We start from the raw sequence: 23,142 nt of genomic DNA on the forward strand, positions 1-23,142 counted from the left end.
GCTTCATGACTGCAATAGAGTAAAGTAGAAAATAGAATACTATACTAATACTATACTATACTAACAATAATAATAGGCCTGCTACTACTACTACTACTACTACTACTAATAATAATAATAATAATAATAATAATAATAATAATAGTAATGGTTGTTATTGTAACGGTTATTATTATCATTATTATTATTTTAATGGAAATACTTCACTTCTTTTTTTTTTTTTTTTTTTTTTTTTAACCTTTGTAGCTCATCTAAAAGTTCCTTCGAGGACAGTGCATCCCATTTTGTGCATCATTTGTGTTACTGACAAATGATTTCAGTTCATTTGAGTTAGTGTCCCCCTCCTAACCACACTAAACCGCTCCAAATTTGTCCAGCACGTTCCTGCTCTCTGATTGGTCCGCTCTCTGATTGGCCTGCCCTCTGATTGGTCGAAAGTTCGGTGCTGGGACAGTCCGTCGACGCAGTTTGTTTTCTCGCCTGCGGCTGAAGTTTGGACGGTGAACCGCGGCTGGAGGCGATGTGGATAAAGTCCTCAGGTTTTCTTTTTAATTGCCCGAAGCGTTACGCACACTGAGGAGAAATGTAGATACAGTTTTATCTTATTTCTCTCTTTCTTTCTTTCTTTCTTTCTGTTCCCGGCTCAGTTTCTGCTCACCCTCGAGTGCTTTACATGCGGACTGTCATTCAGAAATACTACAGCCTGCATTTTGAGTGTTCACGTGTTTGACCTTAACTTAGCCTATAAATTTTTTGTTTTTTTCCCCCACACTTACTCTCATACATCTCGCTCGGTAAGTTCTAGCCAGCTTTGTAAACTCTGTCAGAGTCATTTACTACAAGTTGGCGTGTCGGTGACAGAGCCGTCTCTTTATATTATTCTTTGTTTGAATTACGGGTTAAATGATCGAAATCCTGAAGTAATTGGAAAGAAGAAAAACTTTTTTTCTTACCGGATAACGGCATGGTGTACGAGCGGGTCACCAGCGGGTAACAGACTGAGGATATCTCATCACTCCGTGTGAAATTTACAGTAAGTCACTGTAATGTTCATATAATATACCCACAAGATCTCAATATTTGTCTGTCGCACTTTATAGGAAGTCTGCAGTAAACTTGTATTTATCTACCGAGTTCAGTTCACTATGATAAAGTATTAAAGTTTAATTTTGACTCACCCTTGTGACATATTCCTATAATCTTCACCGGTATTAATCTACAGTTAAGAAATCTAATGCTATATCAAGTTATGACATTTTACAGTACTGACAAGGTTTACTTTGACTCGGTTTATGAAGTGGTCACAGCTAAAGGCAGCACATTAACTCTGGAGCAATATGTTTTATTAAAGGAATCAACGTGCTTTACTGAATCAATGAAAACGGGACAGGCTTTATGACAACTGCACCCAAGTTATTTTTATTTAAATTAACTGGCTTGTAAATTATTGATTTTGAATTTTAAAGTGATATGTTAAAACACATTAGACCTCCAGTCTGGGATCACCCTAATGCAAACAGTCACAGGCTGCACGATTCCACCGCTCTAAAAAGTCTTCTTACTTTTTAATGTTCAGCCACTTTCAGCTGTTTTGTATGAAGTGTATTTGGAATTTATGGACTAAGGATTTATCTGTTATCCTAGTAAGATCAGTAAACTACATAATGCGATTAAAATGTGGCTAAACCTGTCTCGTGTTGGTTGAAAATCTCCTTTTGATTGTCACTGATCAATAATCCTGCATTTAAAAGTGTGTAGCAGTTTCTGGTGAACTGAGACGCTGAGGTTGACAGATCCTGATCAAAGATCCAGCATGTGAAGAACTGAAATAAGATCTCATAAGGTTCAAGAATTTATTTGGCGGAAAGATTAAAACCCCTGTAAGGAGAGACATATGGACAGGTGGATAGAATAAATCTGTAAGGAAAACAAATGTCTGCTGCTGTTTGAGAGAGTTGGGACAGGTTCATTCTGGTGTCCAATAGACAGAGATTAAGATTAAACAATTTGGAAGTGAGTGCGTGTATCCTTTCCCTGTCTACATGTCCTCTACCTTTTGAAAGTTCAAGCTGGTTGGGGTTTGAAAAGGTTATTCAGTCCTGTTCAGAGAAGCTAGAAAAGCAGTTAAACACTTAAATGACAACTCATCACGAGAGGCACGTGTGTTATTATATTTCATACTTTTTTCTCCTCATGAATTCAAGGCAGGTTTTCACATACTCACCAGCTGTCAGCCAGTTGGGAGTATATTATGTTTTAATTTCGTTGCGCTAGCAGCTATTTTGGCAGCAATTAATCAAAAAACCCATTAGATGGTGAAATAATGAATGTGGCTGGTGGGTTTTTGGAATGAATTACACTGTGACAGTGGACAATACAGCTGTTTTGATAAAGTCATGATTTCTATACAGAGATGTAATCAAAAACATTAAAATACACAGTCAAGAAGGAAAATAATGACTCAGTCCCTCCTAAATACACATATCTAACCTGTTATCCTTTAACAAGCAACGCCATAATTTTTTAAAATTAAATTAAATCTAATTTTTTTTGTTTCTCGTTTAATTTTCTTTCAGGTCAAAGAGGCTTAGCATCCTTCCTCCTGAAAATTAATCCAAAATGGAGCTTCTCTGGGTCTGTCTGTTTCTGGAGATGATCCTGATGTCCTCTGCTGCCAGGGGTGAGTAACAGAAGCCCTGATTTCAACAGAGACTTGGAGCGTTACGATCATTAAAACTGCCAAGATGATGGCGGTAAGATGCGGTAAATCACTGCAGCTGACGTCACTGTCCAGCAGTACTTGCAAAAAAAAAGTCTTCCAAAGATTTGTTTGTTTGACATGCAGTAATTTATTGTAGTGAAATTTTCTGTTGTTGGATCCTTGCTATGCTGCTGTCACACTTCTGTTCCAACCCGAGGAGGGTTTTTTATTTTTTGGAAAATAATGTGATTACGAAACACGGTGGTTTGATTGCTGTGACTGTGATTCAAGAGACAGCAGTGCCATCAAAGCAAAAAGCATGATGGGAGGACAATAGTAGCTGCTGGACATTCTCCCCTCCTCCATCTTTTTGTCTTTTCTATCGCTTTTTTTCTGGAGCTTTTAATCTTTAATTGTGTGCTTTGAAAAACTTTATGCCTCGGAAACATCTTTGTTATCCTGTATTGGCTCTGCTCATGCTGAACTGGCACAGTTTCTCAGACTGTGGAATATCTGCAGACACTTGTCCTCAGGTGAACTTCACTTAGTGAATGATTTTGCTCTTTAGACTTGTTGTTCATCTCGCCTGTGAATTTCATGCTCTACACTTGTGTAGAGTATCCTGTAGTGTGGTTTTTCTACCTCCTGGTTATTTTGCAAATATGCTTCCTGGTTGGCTGCAGAGTAAAATCTAGTACCCCAACTCGAAATGTAAATTGCACCCCTACAAGGAGATCGGTGACTAGGGTCAGCTGCAGAGCAGTACCCTCGGTACTCGACACGCTACCTAGTAAACATAATAAAAGCAAACAACAACAGCTACAGAATCTGTGCGTAGATGAGAATGATCCCCAGCCTGCAGGCATTATGGGCAGACGGTCACAGAGTTGGCGCCCACTCCTGAGATCACACCGATGATGAGTTTTCAGCGGGAACAAAGCTGCATTCAGCGAGGCGAGGCCGGGCCAGCGTGCAGACACGGGGCTGAAAGTAAACACTGGGTCACAGACCGCAAAGAGATGAGATTAGATTAGCCTATTAGGGATGTTTGCTGTGCAATGCCACAGCATTTCCTCCCCCTCACCGCCTGCAGTCTGTCAATGGAACCAGGGCAGGCAGCAGCAAGAGACAGAAGGTGGGGGGTAAGGGAGGAAGTGAGAATAGAGGAGAGAGAAGGAAAGAAAAGAAAGAGGGTGAAGGAGAGAAATAGGGGCCATAAGATATTGGAGTAATAATGGATGATAAACGAGAAAGAAGTGAAGTGCAGAAAGGAAAAAAAGAATTAAGGGGAAGGAGTGAGGAAGAAAAGGGAAAAATGGACAAGGAAAGGAAACATATAATAAGAGGGGGTGTGAGAGAAAGGGCAGGGGAGCATGAAGAGGACAGAGGGAACAAAATGCCATTATGTACCTATTAGAAACGGCAGTTCTCCTTTATTTTGTTATAAGATAGAAGTGGTTGGTGTCTCTTGGTTAAAGTACAGTATCAGTGCTGGAGAAAGCCACCTAATGTTTTTGTGAAATGAGGCTGTAGACATACAAAAAACTCTCTGTTTGTTTCTACACTTGCCTGCGGCAAGTAATATAGAGCAGAAAGAGTAAAGCTTTTACAGAGGACAGAAATAGGCAGTAGATCACAACTAAATATTTGTAATTTCTTGATATTTATTTTGTTATTGCATATATAAATCTGTCTGAAGAATGCGAAGAGGCAGCTGAAACATCTCTCTATAGTACCAGGGTGTGTTTGTGTGTTTATGTGTCTCTTTAGAGAGGGATGCTTGGTTTAGGTGGTCTTGTGGTCTGAGGTTCATACCATGTAATTCTGAATTTGTGGTTTTGAGTCCTGTGGCATGTCATGTGTCCTCTGTCTGTATGTAAAGAGCAGCACTTTAAGAAATGATGCAGAGAAACATTTTGATTAGTGTCTTGCTGATTACTCAGATGTTCCAGATAAATATGTCTCTTTTATGCACAATATTCAGTTACAGTAAATGTAAGGTAGCTATTGAATAAATCAGTAAAACAGTACCTTTATAACTGCTCTAAAATGATGATGGAAAGCACATAATGACTTGTTTCAGTGAAATGGCAGCAGTACAGCACTTTGATAGATTAATAGACATCAAGAAAAGCCAAATAGTTTTAATGTTTGTTACTGGAAGTTACTTTTCCCTGGGTGTCCTTGGAGTTGAGCATCAGATGGTTCTGAGGTCTGTTTTCCGCTTCTAGTGCCGATTGGCTAATGGAAGCAGGAACACTGGATTGGCTGAGGGCTTTGCTGGGCTGCTGCACTGCACAGAGACCTCTCACTGTCACGGTCCAACCAAAGACATAAGGAGATGGAACAGGACAGAAAAAGTGAAAGAGGAAGAGAAACAGATACGGATGAAGAGGAAAAGAGAGGAAAAGGGGAAGCCAGAGAACAGGCTGCAGACAAAGAAAGGAAGACAGACAGAGATAATCCCAGACAGACAGACAGACAGACAGAAAGAGATAAAGATGCAACATTTATGCTTTTATTACAGCAGATGTCATGTAAACTGCACTCCAGAGGTTTACACAACAGTTTGAGTGTGTGTGTGTGTGGGTGTGTGGGTGTGTGTGGTTAACCATGAGACTGACCAGCTGGGAGATTAGCATTCTCCCCCAAGCACTGAGCTTGAATATGTATTCTGGGCTACCTGCTGCTCTGTACAGAGTTAGGTTCAAGTGTGTAGAATTTCAATCTGGACCATTCTAACATATTTTGTTTTTACACTGTTAAATTAATAGTTTTAGGTTCAGTGAGCATTCAGTGTGCCTTTTTGCTTTGTTGTTGAGAGGCAGATGTGAACATTGATAGAGCTCTTGTGTCTGTACTCTAAATGTGAAGCTACAATTAGGACACGTATAGCTGAGCTTTAAAACTGGAGACAGTGGAAAAGAAGTAGCCTGGGGTGTTACAGGTGGTTATGTTTGGCACTGTTTCTTGGCTAGGCACCGTGACTTTTTTCATTCCAGCCTCCTGTATGTAACCCCTTGTAAAACCACTAATTGTTGTTTTTACCCTTGAAACAAACAAGATTTAATCCTTGAAAAACATATATATGAAGTAATATTACACTGAAATATTTCCACTGCAGTTACAAGTACATTTTCACACTATCGTGATAATGAATATCAAAATTTGGTCACATCCTATCAGAGAAACAGCTTCCCTTTCGATTATTTTCCATTGGCATTAAACATTCTCCCAGGTAAACCCATTTTAGAAGAGCAGATGTTGCATTTTGAAAGTGGAAAAACTTCTTCTCAGAGGATATCAAGATTCAGGCGCAGGTGTGGAACTGTATACCATAAAAAGTTAGACACTTGGAATGCACTGAACAGATCAACCACTTGTTTATTGGTTCATATGTGCACGCCTGTGTTTGTGCATGCCTTCGCGCACACACTTGCATTAATTATGCATGTGATGTGAAATGCCACGTGTATGTCAGATGGTTATCAGCATGTCAGATGATATTTACATAAGCCAGCTGTTAAACGTTTCACGGTTAAACAACTGGAGCAGGGCTGAGAGGATAATAATAATGTGATCACTGCCGACTACTCCGGCAGAGATTTACATTTTTTTCTTTGCTTATACCTGTGATGTTGTGTGTTGAAATGATCTACAGCATTTTCACATCTTTCTTGTCTGCCTCTGCTACCCACTATCCTTGGACTTAGATTGAGAGAAGAAAGACTAGAAATTAGATGATGAGCGTGGGTTGTATACGTGGTTTCCTGATGCTCTGTTCTGTCTAAACATTTTAATGTTTTCCGGGTGATTGCGCTGTATAGACCACCCATTGTCCGGAGGAAGGCAGAGGAAGAGACACAAAGATGAGAGAGCTCATTTGTTGTCATTCTAAGTGTAAAGAGCCACAAACATTAAAAAAGCATCTTCATTGCATTGAAGCTGCCAAAACAGAGATGCACATGGGTCTGCAGAGACGCAGACAAAAACAGAGAGACAGTGCAGAGTGTAAACAGCCTCATACACAGATGCTGGAAATGTATACAACTAGAGGACACTACCCATAAATATGACCTAACATATGTAAGCACACACACACAGCCCACAATAACTTAACAACCTCCTGTCCCACACACTCATTACTGAGGAATGTAATTAGCATGCTAACACTAACAATGGTATGTAGGAGAGAATTGTGGTTAGGTAAAGAGGATAATAGATATGTAGCAGAGCTTGTAACTTTTTAGAAAAGGAAAGATGGTTAAATAGCGAATAGACACACAAGAGCAGTGCTACACCTGACCATTATTTTGTTTATCGATTGTTCTCCTGTTAAAGCGATTGATTCGTTTGGTTATAAATTATCAGCAAACTGTGAAAAATTGCATCATCTCAATTTTATGTTTAAACTACACCCATATCATTGTTGTTTATTTTCCCATACACAGTGTTCTAAAGGAAAGCTAACCAAACTAAGTATTGATTAACCATGTCTGATAATAATAATCCTGATAACAGAATGATCTGCCTCTCTCCATGTAAAGAATGGAGGAGGAGAGCATCTTGATTCCCCTTAGAACAAACAAATGCATACCACAGACAGATGCTTCAAACACGCAACCTAACCTCATTGTTGACACACTCATAGATTCACATCAGTGAATCTTCTCCAGCCCTGCTCCTGTTGTTTAAGCATGCAGTGCGTCCTAAGTCACAGCTAACTGTCGTAAATACCATTTGACATGCTGATAACCACTATATGGCCTGATGGTGGGGGGGGGGGGGGGGGGCATCTGGCTGCCAGCCTCAGTGTTTGCAACAAAAGCTGGATCCACAGAAAAGTAACTTTACTAAAGAATGGGACCAAAATGTAATATTCACTATATTTTTCAGTCAAGAATGAACATTTTTATGCCTGTACCCTGGTATGACAAAAGGTAAAATTTAGAAAGCCTTTTAGGTGACCCCCCTAAAGCTTGTCAATCTTTAATTGCTGATGGTGATAGTTTTGCCTTTTAACTGACAGAAAAGCAGAAGATTTCAATGTGTGTGTGTTTTTGCTGATTACATGGTGATTAGCAGACAAAGGGAGCTTCAAAGAGCACAAATGACTCCCATAGGTCCTCTTGTTAAATCCTAATGTCAGGACCAAATGTTGTCTTGTTGGCTGTTTGGACAAGAAGAGCTGTGGTTGCCAAAAAAAAGTGCCGATGCCACAGAATACAATTCATCACTATAAAAACATATTTTTTCTTATTCTGGAAGTTTTACTGGAAGTTTGGAAGAAATATTTCTAGACTTGAGACATGAGCGTATATGAATCTCTTCCAGACAGTCTGGAGATGTGAGATGTAAAAAAGCATTTTAATTTCCAGGATCTTCAGCCTATATTTAAGTTACATTAAAATCTAATTTAAAACATTACATAATCATTGTCTGTATTTTGTGCTCTGTAAAATTTAGCCAGCACTGACATGAACCCATTTGCAGGGAACGGACTGGTGACCTTAAGGGCCAGACCCTACACCCCACTTTTGCAGCCTCCGTTGTTTTACAGGGACTGTTAATGTTAAAGACTGTTAGCCCACATTTAGATAAAGTCAATGTTTGCTTTGACATTGCTAATGGTGGGGTAGTAATGGGGTTGTCTGGACGCTCTCTGTGGGGGTTGATGATGTGTCACAGTGATGTGAAGACGTGATGTGTGTTTGTGGAGGGGGTGCAGCAGAAAGAAACAGGAGGAGATAAGATAGCTAAAGAAGGCTTTTTGGAGAGAAACTGTGACAGAGACAAAGAAAGAAAGGCTAAAGAACAATGACTTTAAACCCCTTACATTCAGTTTTTTCCTTCTCCCCCTAAAAGTAGACTGGAAAAATCACCTTATGTAGAAACATATGAGTTTACCCTTTTAAAGCCATGTGAATATTCCTCCATTTCATCAATTTCTCATTTCTGTTCTTCTGCTTTCTTTTCATTTTGTGGCACACAAAGTTAAGTTTTTCTTTCAGTTGCATACATTTAGCTAAGATGGGACATCTGGCATTGCAGTTGTATTTGTAGACATCTGTTGCCACAGGTAGTTGAGTGACCATAAACATATTTCTGTTTTTTTTTTTTCTCTTTTTATGTTCCTTCTTTTTCTCTTTCTTCCCCAGCTTCTGTGTCTCTTTTACATAGAGCAGTATTGTTTGGGTCGTGGCGCCACAGTGCTGTATTGTGGTCTCAGTGGGGTTGGGGTATGTTTGGTCAGCGCTACAGCACAGCAGGTCAGAGGGCAGGCAGTGGATCAGGGAGGGTTCAGGGACAGTGTGTGCGTGGGTTTATGCGTGTGTGTGTCTGTGTGTGTGTCTGTGTGTGTGTCTGTGTGTCTGTGTGTCTGTGTGTGTGTCTGTGTGTGTATGGTAGGGTCAGAGAAAGCACATGCCAGCACCAGAGGAGACTGCAATAACACACCAGGAACCCCACAGGACAACACTCACTTTGCTTTCACTCCTTTATGTCCTCTCTGTCTCTCACTGTGTCTCACTTCAATAACTTCATCGGGATGTATATCAGAAACATTATTACCACACACTAATTAATACATTTATATATCATGACTCTCTAATAGTGTTTCCATATCAGTTGATGCTTTTAGTGAGAAAAAAAATATTATAACCTATTATAACTGATTTTCGGGGTTTAAAAAAAATTGTAGATGTAAATTTTAAAGATTTCAGTGAGGCCTTAAGCAGACCTCACAAAAACAGAAAGCAATGTGAATTTCCAATAAAGGGCCAGTTCACTCAAACTACAAATAAAACTTTTACCCCGTTACCTGGGGGATATCTACAGCAGACAAATAGACTGGTTCCCTTTACCAAGAATTGGAAATGTATGAAAAACCAGGAGTGTGTGTTCCCAGAATCATTGTTCCAGGTTACTTTGGATAATCAACAGAAAACTTTTTTCTCTTAAAGGTGAAACAGAACGGTACAAACCGTCTACAGGGGGGTCTGTATGAGTGTCAGTTCCCTAATTGTCTGTACTCTCTGCCTCAACATCTCACCCTCTCTCTGATCTGTCTGTTCTCTTTGTCACTCTCTATCTCGCTGTCTGACAATTTAATTCCTCTGCCACTTTCTTTGTCTCTGCTGGTTTCTCTCTCACTCGTCTGCCCTTCAACCAGACCCTTTCCAACCCCTTTTTAACCCCCACCTACCACACACACACACACACACACACACACACGCACGCACAGTCTCCAGCTGTTATTCCTGATGGCGTTACAAATGAGATGTTGAAAGGTGATCGCTGGGACAGGAGACACATACCCTTGTTTTCTTTGGGCTTCAGTCTGTCAGATTGGGTCTAGTGAAGGGGGCTGGGGGGCACTCAGGGCAACTGTGCGTTTGTGTGTATGTGTATGTATGTGTGTGTGTTATTGTCTGTGATAGACAGAACAGAAACACAGGACTACCCAAACCCACCATTGTGACCTCAGCCTCAAATGTGATTGACATGTTATGGACAGTGAGTCACACTCTTCTTCTTACTGGTTGTTTGTTAGACACTCAGATGACCTTCAACCCCAGGAAGTGGAGGCTGATCAGGGGCAGGATGTTAAGGCAGACAGCTTTAGGAAATACTTCTTGTAAGCTGCTGCTGTAGCTTTTAGCTATGGCATGTTGTGCTTGTTTCGCTGAATTCTTATTTATCTCAATTTGAGCTTACACCATTTTGCTTGTTGAAAACAAATTCTCGATGGCATATCCTATGAACATACAGAAGTTTTGCTCATATCAGATTACATTATTAGATTTGGAATTACAGGATTCACAAGGTATGTTCCAAAAATTTCACAATAGTCTTTCCTGTTTTTCTGTACTTTTAATGCATTTCTACTAGAGCAGGGACTTTTTTTAAATGATCACAATCTGTTTTTTTTTTTCTTTGTTTGTTTTTTGTGGCATGTGTTGCATGAAGACAAAAAAAACCCCTAAACTAAATCATGGCACAAAGTTGAAAACCACCACACATGAGGAGACACAGACGGGCTCGTCTTTTTCCCCAGTGCCAGCTGTCAATGTGGAATCCATACTGCAGGGGGAATGTGAGAGGAGTGTGAGAGACGTGGGGGTGGGTTCAGCAAGACGGGAACTCTGGTGGGGACATATACACTGGTGACTGTGTGGCCAGAGAAACACTGTACATTTTTATCATCTGGTATTTACTTAATGATTCATGATCACAGTTAATAAGGTATCCACCTAAGCTACGCCGTGAAAAGCTAAGCCAGGATCACATGCATTTCCACAGGTAGCAGAACTGTCCACGGCCGGTCCGTAATGGTGTCCTCCCCATAGCTATGTCCTTAGCAGCTAAACTAATGTGTGTCTGTGCTGGAGACTAGAGAGAAAGCTCTGTTTTCAAAAGACTCTCTTTTGCTAAGTACTTTTGTGGCAGTTCTCTGGAGCTATTCAACTGTCTGACAAGCACTTCTGATTGAGTATACTGGCGCCTCTTAATCTGTCTTTATAATTTGTGGATCTAGCTTTAAATGAAGTGAATTTCATTTGAAGTACTGTGAATCTGGCTTTAAATGTGGGGCTGTCAACTTGTTTAATTTTTTAGTAAAAGTAATCAGTAATTTTTGATTAAAAGTTGTTATGCACTTGGCTTTAAATTTTCCTGTGCAAATAGTGAATTTGGCCATAAATCTAGTGAACCTAGTTTCAAAATTAGTGAACCTGGCATTAAAATTGTGAATTTGGCTTTTTTGTGGTTTTGTACTAAACATCTATTTCATGTCTGGTCATCCTCGAAGAAGGATGCCTCCTCTGTTGCTCTTTCTGAGGTTTCTTCCTTTAAAGGGTTTGTTTTGGGAGTACTTATTCATCCGAATCAAGGGTCTGAGGACAGAGAATGCTGTATGCTGCACAGACTGTAAAGCCCATTCAGGCAAGTTTGTGAGTCTTGGTTATATAAAAATAAAATTGACCTGATTTTGAAAATAATTTAATGTAAATAAAAGGTCTACAGTAAGCTAGAACCATAGCTCAAAGACAACTGCCAAAAGCCAACAGCTCATATCCCAGAGATTGATGCAGTGTGTACTGACACAATGTGGTACAAGTATTTCAGGGCTTCGCATGCAGCCAAAGTAGACAGAGCATCCTGTGTTGATTGTTGTTAATAGTTTGAAAAGCAGCAGAGAATGGCACGACTGGCATTTCTTGCATTTTTCTCCAAAGTAACAGGCAAAACATTGGCCAGATCTGTAAAAAATTACAACAACAGAGTATCTCCAGATATTGGTTACAGCTGCAGTGAAATAACCCAGGACATTAATCCCCTGCCAGTAACCCCACAGTGCTGATGTCTAGCTGAAAGGCCGGCAGACCAGTTAGCTGTGTTAATTATTTCCCACTACATGGCCCTTCATCACACTGGTCAGCTCAGCATACGTATTATCTGGAGGTAATCCCTCTGTTGTGCTGGCACCATTATCACACCAGGACACAACAGGCCTATTCTTCCACATGTAATTAACAAAGGTACTTATGGGCTGCTTTCTGGGATTTAACTGTTGTGTTGGTGGAGCTTTAGGGAAGGCGGTGGGATATGGTGGAAAATGGGGAAGGTGGGGGAAAGGAAAGCTCTCAGATCAGCGGTGTAGTGGAGGTTTAGGACTTTAGGTGTGCAGCTTTAACCACGCCGGATTACATGTGGTTACTTTTTTAGTTGAGATAAAAAAGGCTGGTTCACTCTGACACATGTATATAGCTCTCAGTCAAAATGTCAGCTTTCCTTAGCAAAGAATAACAGGCCTGTTAACAGCTGGAGCATTGCATTTTTCAGATAATCCAGTGGGTTTATTAAAAAAAAAACGGTCAAAATTCTGTGTTTTCAGCTTCACAGGTGATTATTCTCTGGTTAACTTGGCTCTCCTTGGGTTTTGGACTATCAGACAAAACAGGGCATTGGAAGGTGTCACCTGATGTATTTCACAATTTTCTGACATTTTATTGACCAAACAACTAAAAGATTAATCAAGGAAATAATGCGCAAAATAATCAATAATGAAAATAATCATTAGCTGCAGCCCTAATACCAGCAAAACACTCTTAAAGTGCTTGTTCTGCATGAGTACTTTCACTTGTGATACTTAAACCCCCTACACGCCCATGGCTCACCTGCACAGGTGTTTTCACTTAATATCAGATCAGAGCTCTTCTCAGTACTCTGTACACACTGTACATGTTTGGCATCAGCCACGGTCTCCTGTTAGTTTTGTTTTCTCCTGCCGGGGTGGGGAAATTTCTACCTTTTATTGTTATATTGGGTTTAGTGACATCCCATGAATCCCATCATAGCTCTGCCCGTCATCACCTGTGCAGAGGTATAATTAACCAAAATAACTGTAAGCACCTGTGTGAGTGTGCAAGAAAAGGAAAATGTGAATGAAAGACATTTACTTGTAAACGAGTGCTATTACAATGCTGTATTTCCACTGCTTGTACTTCTATTGGTTTTTCTACTTTTTTTCTACTTTTACTCAATTAATCTAAATACATTTCCACCATTTTGTAGATATGGGCTCATGGATGGTGATCCACTGGTTTGGACAGATAGAAAAGAGGAGTGCAGTGTAGTTATGTGTTGTTGTTTTTTTTGTTTTTTTTTTCTAGTTCACCCCTGTAATTATGACATGCACACTCAGAAATAGGCAGAATGATGAGAAGAAAACAAGGACTAGAGATGAAGGAAACATGAAGGAAGCAGACAGAGACAGAGATTAGTCCATATTGACAGCTACAAGTGACATGATGACTGATTCATTTCAGGTGGTGTTCTGGAATTGCCTGTGTGTGTGTGTGTGTGTGTGTGTGTGTGTGTGTGTGTGTGTGTGTGTGTGTGTGTGTGTGTGTGTGTGTGTGTGTGTGTGTGTGTGTGTGTGTGTGTGTGTTTAGTGTTTCAGTCAACACTTCTCAGGCTCTGTTCCTGGCTTGCCCGGTGCGTCATGGCAAATATTGTATGTACCAGGACACACACACATTTAGTTTGTAAGAGGAATGATTCAACCAGTGAATACCGATCCTTGATGAGTCTTACTGTTCTTACTGCTTCTCCAGGCTGGATGCGTACAACGTTTGTAACTTTACAAAACCAACAAGCTGACAGGCATGCCCACTTCACGCTGCGACAGGCAAGATGTGCTAAAATGAGAAAGTATGCCATTTTTGGGACTTGTCTCCAGCTGTCTTTTTTTTATTACTCAGACATCTACTTGTATCAGTTTTCACATGTACCTCTGAGGAGAGATTGTCCGAAAATGTAAATCGATATCCACATTCAAACGTTAATCACATGTCGCCCCTCTTTATGAGGGCCTGGTTTTGACCCCGCCAAGGTGTGATTTTTCTTTTTTTTTGCAGTTTTGTTTGTTTTCTCAGTTGAATTTTATGATTTTCTCACAGAAGTTTATGATTTTCTCTTTGCTTTCACACAGAAGTCAAATGTGTAAGTGCAAATATCTTCGGATGATCCAAGGATGCTCTGAAATAGCCTTTGTTGTCATAATCAACATCCTAATCCTAATGCAAAATATTAAAGCCATCATTCATACATTTCATGTATTTCAGTTATCAAGCAGGCCCACAAAACGATTCGACAGATGAATCTTTAAATTCAAGTGATAAAATGTTCATCTGCAAATTTTAGTACAACCTATCACATGTTGTTGCGCATGGTTTACAGGTGCAACACCTGGGCTATCATTTCAAACATCATCATTTCATCAAACATCATCAAAGTAGGGCAGGTTTTCCTGTAAACACAACTCTCAGTTGTGCCTCCATAATGTCTGAGGCACACCCTCACCTACCCTTTCTTGCCATCAGGTGCCAACAAAAGACTCCACCTTTTTTTTACCGGTGTGCATATGATGTAAGTGTGCAGGTTCAGTCCCAGTTTTTTTGAAGGCTACTGATCAGAGGTTTGTGTAAGACATCAGGAGAATTGTTGCATCTTCATTTTGCTGTTTTCTTCCTTTTTAAGACTTTGAGAGACATTTGGACGTCAGTCAACAAAATAGGTTAAGCACATGCAGTCACACACACGCAAATGCACGCACCCCCCCCACACACACACACACCTAATCCCCTCTCTCTCACACACACACAGTAGGCTAAGATGAGACAGTGACCTGAGCTGAACAAATGGACTTAGTCACGGCTGAGGATTGGTGTGGAATGTGGGAGGGGGCATGAGTTTGTGTGTGTGTGTGTGTGCGTGTGTGTTATGTGTTATGTGCATACTTGGAATGTCTAACTCCCCATCCAGTGAACCAGAAAACACACAGGTGGAGGAGGAGGAGGAAATTTGATGGAGAGAAGCAGGAAACACAGGAGGAAGAAGGAGGGAAAAGAAATAAGGAAGGCTGGATTATGACACACAGCCAGAGTGTGTAACATGTCTTTAGGTTCTGTCTTTCTTCTAATGATAATGAAACACTGTAATCCTGATTTTGAAAAGTGGTTTATAAATAAAGTTTTATTTGCTTTCCTTACAGAATGTATAAACATAAATATACCTGATACTGTTAGTGAGGATGTGATTCATGAAAAACAGAAAAACTGGGTCAAAATTTGGGTGAAAAGTAACGTGTTTTCAGAAATCTAGGTGACATAAAATCACCTTTGAGCAACATGTGAATAGCTTCATTTCAGTGGAATGTGGACCTTGACTAGTCATTGAAAAGCTATTGGAACAGTAATTTCCCCCCAACAATGCTGAGCAGTGGCAGAGAGAAAATAACAGACTGTAGAAATGTTGAAATAATGAAATCAAATTTAATTAAACAAACACCACAAAAGCCTGTGTGCTGGTTGTGGCCTTCCTAATTGACTACAGCCCACTTGGCTCTTATCTATAATTATTTAATTGCTAGAAAGCCAACTCATCTATTCAGGTGATTATGAAATCAGTCTCTCTCTCGCCATCTTACTGTTTCTCCTTCTTTATATGGGTTACGTCGATATGAAAGGCTCCCTCATAGGCAAATATTCACCTTTTTATCACTAAAGGGCACAGCAGCAGGTGGTGTGTGTGTGTGTGTGTGTGTGTGTGTTTTCACTGCTGTTAATGAGTAACAGTGTCTGCCTCCAGAATGCTGATAAAAGTCAGGTCGAGGACACCGGTGTGCCTCTCACACACACAGACATGCGCACAGACGTTCACACACACTCACTGGTGTTAACTATTTCTTATCTTGCACCAACTATGTCTTGTCTTATCTGTAAGGCACGAGGCGCTCTGCAGACACACAAAAGATACACACATGCATTATGCACACAATGCATTTACCATACAAATGGATGCATTTACGATGCCCATTTTGTGGAGGTCAGTGTAGTGAACTGTAAATGTTTACCACAGAGGGTATGCTTAAATTGTACTCTCTCTCTGCCACTGCCTTGCTCAGATGGTCATTGCTAAATAGTGTCCACTGCTTGTGATTGTAACCTGACAGTGACTGAATGAGTGTTTGAAGTCACCATGTACAGTAAAGTATTACGCCAAAGAAGATATTTAATATACTGCACAAGCATTATATTTTAATGCTTATACACGGCTAGAAATAAACTATTTCTTTGCATTTTCGAACAGTTTAAATCAAAATTCTTCACTAAAGCAACTTAAATTTGGCTCAATCCTTCAGACTCCTTTTTTTGAACTGGCAGTTTTTCTTAAATGGCTGTAGGATTTATTAATTTTACTTCTTTCAGTTTTAACATTGCTGATTTAAGATGGAGGTATGCTTAGTGCTGTATACTGTCATGCTCCTTGGTAACTGGCTCTGGATTGGGATGTCTGCTCCCTGTCTGTCTCAGGCCTTATTTTGCCTTAAAATGTAACCCAGTCCCGAGCCTCCATACACTGACCAGCCGGGAATGATGCACACACACACCGAAATACACGCACTGAACTGGAATAGTACTTATGGCCTTTGGCCTACTTTCAGCCCCAGCTGGCCTCCTTGCCCCATTTATTTTGTCTTTTTCCTACTCACCTCTTCATTTCCATTCACTTATTCCCCTCCTTCTTTGCCCTGTTGCTAAAGGAGCAATAAGGTGATTGTCTAAATTTCCCTGGATGCTTTAATGCAAAAACTATTCACTCTTTCTATATACACCATTTACTGAATGTCCCAGGGAGTCACATTGATGCTTTGGAGACGATATGTCCTCACAGGAGACAGGTGTGGCATTTTAATATGCTCCCTGTCAAACACTGTAAAATCTAATTTCCCCTTCATCTCTTTCTATGAAAGACAGAAGTAATAGAGAAAACATTGTGTGTCTTCGTTCATCAGCAAATAACATATCAGTCTTTTTTTCTTTCTGTCTTACAGGACGTAAAAACAAGGTTATCAAAAGCTAAGTGCATTCTGTTTCAGTTTTTATCCAAGGTAGTCATTAAGATGTCAGTTCCTTGTCCAGCCTACAGTTTACCTGTAAATACTTAAATGCCAGCGTGTAGCTGTTTGTTCCTCCTCTTTATCTCTTATTGACTTTACTCCTAAACTGTCTCCCTTGGTGTGTGTGTTTTTTCTAATGTCCTTCACATATCAGATTTATTTTTATTCCCTTACTGTACTTTCATCACTTTCCTTAATCTGCATTTATATAATGGGCCCACGTTTTTACTACACTCACACAAGTGCATACTCTGCATGATGTGGTTTTTGTAAAGCCCTTTATAAGCTTTAAAAGAATGTTCTAGGTTCAAACCGCCCTCAGGTTCTTGGTGGTTTGTAGAACTTTATGTTCTCTGTCTCAGTTTCCTCAGCAGCCTTGTTCCCACTTTCCAGCGTTGGAGTATCCTGAGTCTGTCCTTTAAGAAATCAAACTACTGCCGTGTTTATTTTTGGAGCACAGGCTCAAGGTTTCACAGGTTGCCTTGACATTTTTACGAATCTGACTTTTGAAACTGAAAATGGATTTTTATATGAATGAATCTTAGTCCATCAGCCACAAGATTGTATTAGGTTGTATGTTGCTGCACCGATGAGTTGATATTGAGTGATGTTAAGTCTTGCTAGATTTTTTAACAGCAAATCTACACGTTTTCCCACAGTGCAGGGACGTAAAACAAGATTTCAGAGTGGCAAATTGTTCCCATTAAAACAGTTTCCTTGTGGCTCAGTTAAATAAATGAATCGCTTTCATAAATCTTCTCTCCTGTATTCATTTGGGTGGTGCGTGTCATTAAAAGTGATTCATTGCTTTTTTTAAGCCAGGACCTAAACGGAGCAAATTTATTGCTCTTGTCAAATATAAACCCAACAGGAAAAGTTCTGTGGTACATTTTGCACCTTACCCTGCTGGATTGGAAGGAACAGCGTGACTACGTGGTAATTTTATATCATTTTTACAGTCCTTTTTTTGGGGGAGGGGGGGGGGGGGGGTCATTTAGGGTACCGTCTGTTTATATAGTTATAGTTTTCTCCTCCTAGTTTTTCTATTGTTCTGTAGGTTTCCCCTAAATAACAGCCTTGATTCTCCTCCGGTGAAAACCAGACAGGTGCAGCAGCAAGAAGAAAAGAGAGACAGAACAATATAACCAGCTATTAGAAAGGCCGCAGTGAAAGGAGCAGAAGGGAGAGGGATAGAGAGGTGAAGATGGAGAGAGTGAAAGGAGAAAGGAAGGAAGAGCAAAAGAACAAATCACGTTTCTACAGAGGTCTGATTATGGGGCCATAAATATGTGATTAAAGCAAATGAAAAAGGGGTGTATAAAAGGTTTTGCTCCTTTTTGAATGCATGCTCTCAGAAAGCCGGTGGTGTGAGTCGCTTAGGGGATCAGGTTGCCGTACCAACCACTCAGCAGATTCCTCAAAGTTTTTCTGGCCGCTGTGTGTTTTTCTTTTGTGTGTGTATGAGACAAGTGTAGGCCTTAGGTTTTGTGTGTATGCGCGTGCGTATCACTTCAGTGATGTCGGTGTATGCTCCCCAGCCTCAGGCCCTGTATTAACTGTCAGGGCAGAGTAACAAGCTGCAGTTGACCTATTGATGGGGTGGAAGTGACTGGGTCAAAATGAGACAGTGTCAGTTTAGCTGTGTGTTTTTGTGTGTGCGTGTGCACCTGAGGAAGGCAACTTAATGTCTAGCTATCACTCTGCCTGCTGCCTCGGGCCAAAGAAAGGAAAGTCGGAGTGTGTTTGAATGTGTGTATGCCAGTGAAAGAGAAGGACGTGGAGGACAGACAAATGTTTTGGTTGTTAATTCTGTCTTTGTAAGCAGCCTGATTTAAAAAATACTCTACAACTTGGTTCAGCTAATGGGGCGTTACGCAACAAGCAATCCCACTGGTCATGGTGAATTTAGAGAGTATGGATGTGATAGCTTCAGGCTGATGAAGAGAATACAGATACATAGCAACAGGGGATTACAGGGTTTCAGCTAAAGACTTGCGTAAATATCGGACTTGCGTGTATTGGGGTAATTTGAGCAGCACACAGACACAATTTTCATTGAAGCACTGAGCTTAGTTAAAAGTACAAGATAGAAATAAAGAGGTAAATGTTACTTTTATTACTGATCGGATAATAATGATGACCTGTTGAGGACCCAGTTGTCTTACGGTGCTCCAGTCCTTTGAGAAATACACAGTGTGACACATAGCTCAGCATGCATGCACACACACACACATGCACACCTCTACCTTGCGCAGTACATCAACGCTGTGTCCCGCTGTTAAGTGCTCTCCATCAAAAGCATTCCTCGGCTCTCTCCTCTAGCTCCAGTCTCACTTGCCTGCCAACAACAACGTTGTGTTGGACGCTGTAGACCTATCTGACTCAAAGGCCAGTGGAACGTTAAGGGGATTAAAAGACCAAACTCTAGATGCAAAACCAAAACATCAAGCACAGTCCCGGCTGTCATGCTCTGTCCAAATATGCAACACAAAAATTGACCAAATTGGTAGACATTTTCTCAGCAGTTCAGAAAAATTCAAGTATTTGGATGCTGAAGCTACTTTTCCACTGTCCTTATGATGGAGAATAGGTGTTTATTGTTCTCCCTCTGATGCAAAGTGTTCTACAGATCCTTCACTGTCGACCAATTGTGGCTTTAATTGTTTTCACCTAAGAAAATTTCTCTCTTGGAGATGTCTGGGAAAGGCATTAGTGAGTCTGATTTTAAAAAACAGACTCAGACATTCGCTGGCAGTGGTCTTTGAATTTCAAAGAAGAATGCAGAATAGAGAACCAAAGAAAACACAGTAAAACTGTGAGTTGATACAAAACTCTACAGGGTTGTAATGTTAGCGCGTGAAAATGCAAAGGTGTGCGAGTAGTATTTGCCAGAGCAATAAAAACAATCTGTCTGCACTTGACAGTGACAACTGAAACAATCTGCATAAGTTTGTTAAAGAGTCTATAATATTGGAACTGGCTTTAGGTTAATCTAGATGAGGCCAAGCCAGAAGAATCTACTAGACCTACTCTAGATTCTACACACTGGTGTAGTGTTACAAGTGTTACAAGTGTAATGTTAGAGCAGAGTAAACTATACTGGACAGTACAAGACTATACTAAACCTCTCCGATCGTTGATTAGTCCAGATAGTCCAGAGCCAAGCCAGACGTTAATATGCTAGTCCAGTCTAGACTAAAGTAAACTGGATGGCACAGACATAGACTGTACCAGATTATGCTTGACTGGACTGTTGGCTCAAAGGTTAAGCACTTTAATATTTTTTTTTTTAATTAACTGGTTAAACTGGAAGTCCCCATAAAAACCAGTAAGTAGACCTTGAGTTAAAGTTGCTTTGTCGAACTATTTCCAGGTTTAAGAACTTAATGCTTTACTCTGCACACTGGGCTGTTCTATATCCAATCTCCCCAGAAATGTTGTTACTGGACACTTCAACACTATAACATCAAATGAATCATACATAATGAAAATAAAATGAATCCTGATAAATTAACTGGTATTTATTGTACTCAGATGTCTTTCTTTAATCCAAGTGCGGCCTAATTCAACATAGATTACCATAAACTGGAACGTGAGCGTTCATTTTGAGTGTAACTGCTAAAGAGCACAGTTTGTGAACTGATATATTTCTCTTTCAGACTTTCTTCCTCAGTCCACACAGGAGGATGTGCAGTTCAGAGCTGGAAGGTTCTGCCTCTGTGGGAGTAGTTTGTGTCTGACGTGGGTTGTATTTTCCTGTCATTAAGCTGCATAATACCAGGCATGCACATATAACCTACCTACACACTCCCTGCTGTATAAAGGGAGAGGGGGGGGGGGGGGTGCACAGTATGTGTGCATGTGTGTGTGTGCATCTGGAGGCAGACAAACAATCTTCAAGGTGCTTTAGATTGTTGTTGGAAGTCAGTGTTAGGCAAGGGAGTGCCATAAGCCCCAAATGGACTAAACAGACTGAAGTTTTAAAGCCCTGCAATTTTCTTTGCTCCCATACACGCACAAACACACAAATACAGAGATGCAGACCAGCCAACAGATAAACAGACGGAGATGCTCAAGCACACAGAGGCACATGATTAGTATAATTTGACTATATACAGTATATGTAGCATTTTCCTACGTAAACTAACATTCAGCTGCACATGTGCAAAAGCGCGCACACACACACACACACACACATTGACCTTGTGTGTCATGAAAGAGAAGAATAGATTTTTTACTCGCTTCAATTTCACCTCTAGAGACAGATTTAAAAAGACTTCACTTCGGTCATGGACCGTGGAATAGGGGCAGGGAGGGGAAGGGAGAGAGGAAAGGAGGCTGCTACTCTGTTCCCTTCATCAGGCAGAGAGGGAGGGGAGGAAGAAAAGTGGGTGAGGAGGGAGAGTGTAGGGGAGGTTAACTGTCGAAAGTTGAGAGGTTCAGTTAGAGGTCCTGCTCCTGCGATCCTCTGGGGAAGAGACTGGGGAAGCTGAAGTTGTGCGTGCAGATCTGAAAAAGGCAGGAGACCAGTAAATCACTTCGGAGAGAAAGAAGAGATATGGCACTGAACGAAGGCGCTGGTGTGAATGAGTGTGATGAAAGAGAAAAGAGAGAGCAGGGAGTACGAGAGCAAAATAGAGAGAGGCTGATAGGTCGATGAGAGTGATGACAGGGAGAAAGAGAGGACAGGAGGAGGTAGTAAGAGGAAGCAAGGGGTTAAGGGCAAGAAGGAGAGAGGTAGCAAGGGAGTAGTGAGAGTTCAGGGGAATGAGATTTCAATCTGTCGGAGGAAGAAAAAAGAAGAAATATAGAGAAGAAAATGAACATTAAAGGGGCAACAGGGATACAGAAACAGATATGTGAATATGTGTGGAAATGTATGTGGACATAGAGACAAAACAGGTAAAACAGGAAACAGGAGTTAAAGCAAGAAAAGAAGAAAGGGAATTTATATATGTTCAGGGATATATATAAAGGAAGGAAACAGGAAAAAAGAACACATGAACAAGGGAAAAATAACCAGATTCAACCAGAGGAAAGAAAGAAACAGAGGTAGAAAGCTGGGGAAAAGGAGAGAGAGTGAGCTGTCGGGCCCCTGATGAGAAAGCCATACAGCTGAACGAACACATTATCCTGTCCAGGAACGAGGAGGATGGAGGGAGGACAGAGGAGGAGAGGAGGCTCCCGTGAATACCTCTGTGTGACTAATGTCTTTTTCACACTTTTCACCCCCATCCATCCATCATTGTGTCCACCTTCTGCTCTCCCATTAAAACAACAGCCTGTCGTGATAGCAAATACTTAGAGATTACTGTAACTGCCGTTTTTATAATCGCCTTAATTTATACTACTTTGAATCACCCTATTCATGTCCTGTATCTACAGCTGCGCACTGAAGGGAATAAATCAAGATCCTTGTTTGTTTTGTTTTGGTGACAGCTGGACAGTGTTGGCAGGTGATGTGAAGTCTTTGACCCTGTAGGTCATGTAACCCCATGGTGGATAATCTTGGTTATGCTAAATACCTACTTCTTCTTAAAGAAATGCAAAAAAAAAAAAAAAAGTAAAAATACATACAGATAAATGCTAACAATTTCCTGACGGCAAGATATTTTTTTCTGGGAGTAGCCTGTCTTTCCCTGGTACCTAAAACAGAAAAGAATAGCTGCATTACAACTGCATCATTATTCATATCTGTCATCAAAACATTTTACACAACAGGTTGCAAACATCCATGAATGTGACAGTTCTTCTGTTCGGTGAAGAAACATCTCTGACATTTTGGGCGCACTCACTTTCGATTTTACCTCCAAATTTACTACTTAATTGATTAGTGTTCGAGATAATCTGGGCAAACTGGGAGCTGTAGTAGCAGACTAACACTCATTTCAGATACCGTTGGTACACGTGACGTGAACACTAAATGAGGCGTGCAATATCAAAGCACTAATGATGTCGTTATGAGCGCCATTAGAAC

The 23,142-nt window shown here is 40.6% G+C and overlaps 1 protein-coding gene across 2 annotated transcripts in view; it reads left to right on the top strand.

The window, feature by feature from the left end:
• Positions 1-504: 504 nt before the first annotated feature.
• fgfrl1a (fibroblast growth factor receptor like 1a) overlaps positions 505-23,142 on the top strand; it is a 63,760-nt gene continuing 41,122 nt past the window's right edge. Inside the window, exons 1-3 of one of the 2 annotated variants that reach the window (XM_041048088.1) lie at positions 505-794; positions 922-1,033; positions 2,577-2,680. In XM_041048088.1, the coding sequence (XP_040904022.1) occupies positions 2,620-2,680 (61 nt within the window). In that variant the 5' untranslated portion in view covers positions 505-794; positions 922-1,033; positions 2,577-2,619. Of the gene's footprint in view, positions 1,034-2,576; positions 2,681-23,142 lie in introns of both variants that reach the window. The other variant, XM_041048087.1, reaches the window with a different exon arrangement.

This window comes from Toxotes jaculatrix, chromosome 10 (genome assembly GCF_017976425.1).
Source record: "Toxotes jaculatrix isolate fToxJac2 chromosome 10, fToxJac2.pri, whole genome shotgun sequence".
Classification (NCBI taxonomy): domain Eukaryota; kingdom Metazoa; phylum Chordata; class Actinopteri; family Toxotidae; genus Toxotes; species Toxotes jaculatrix.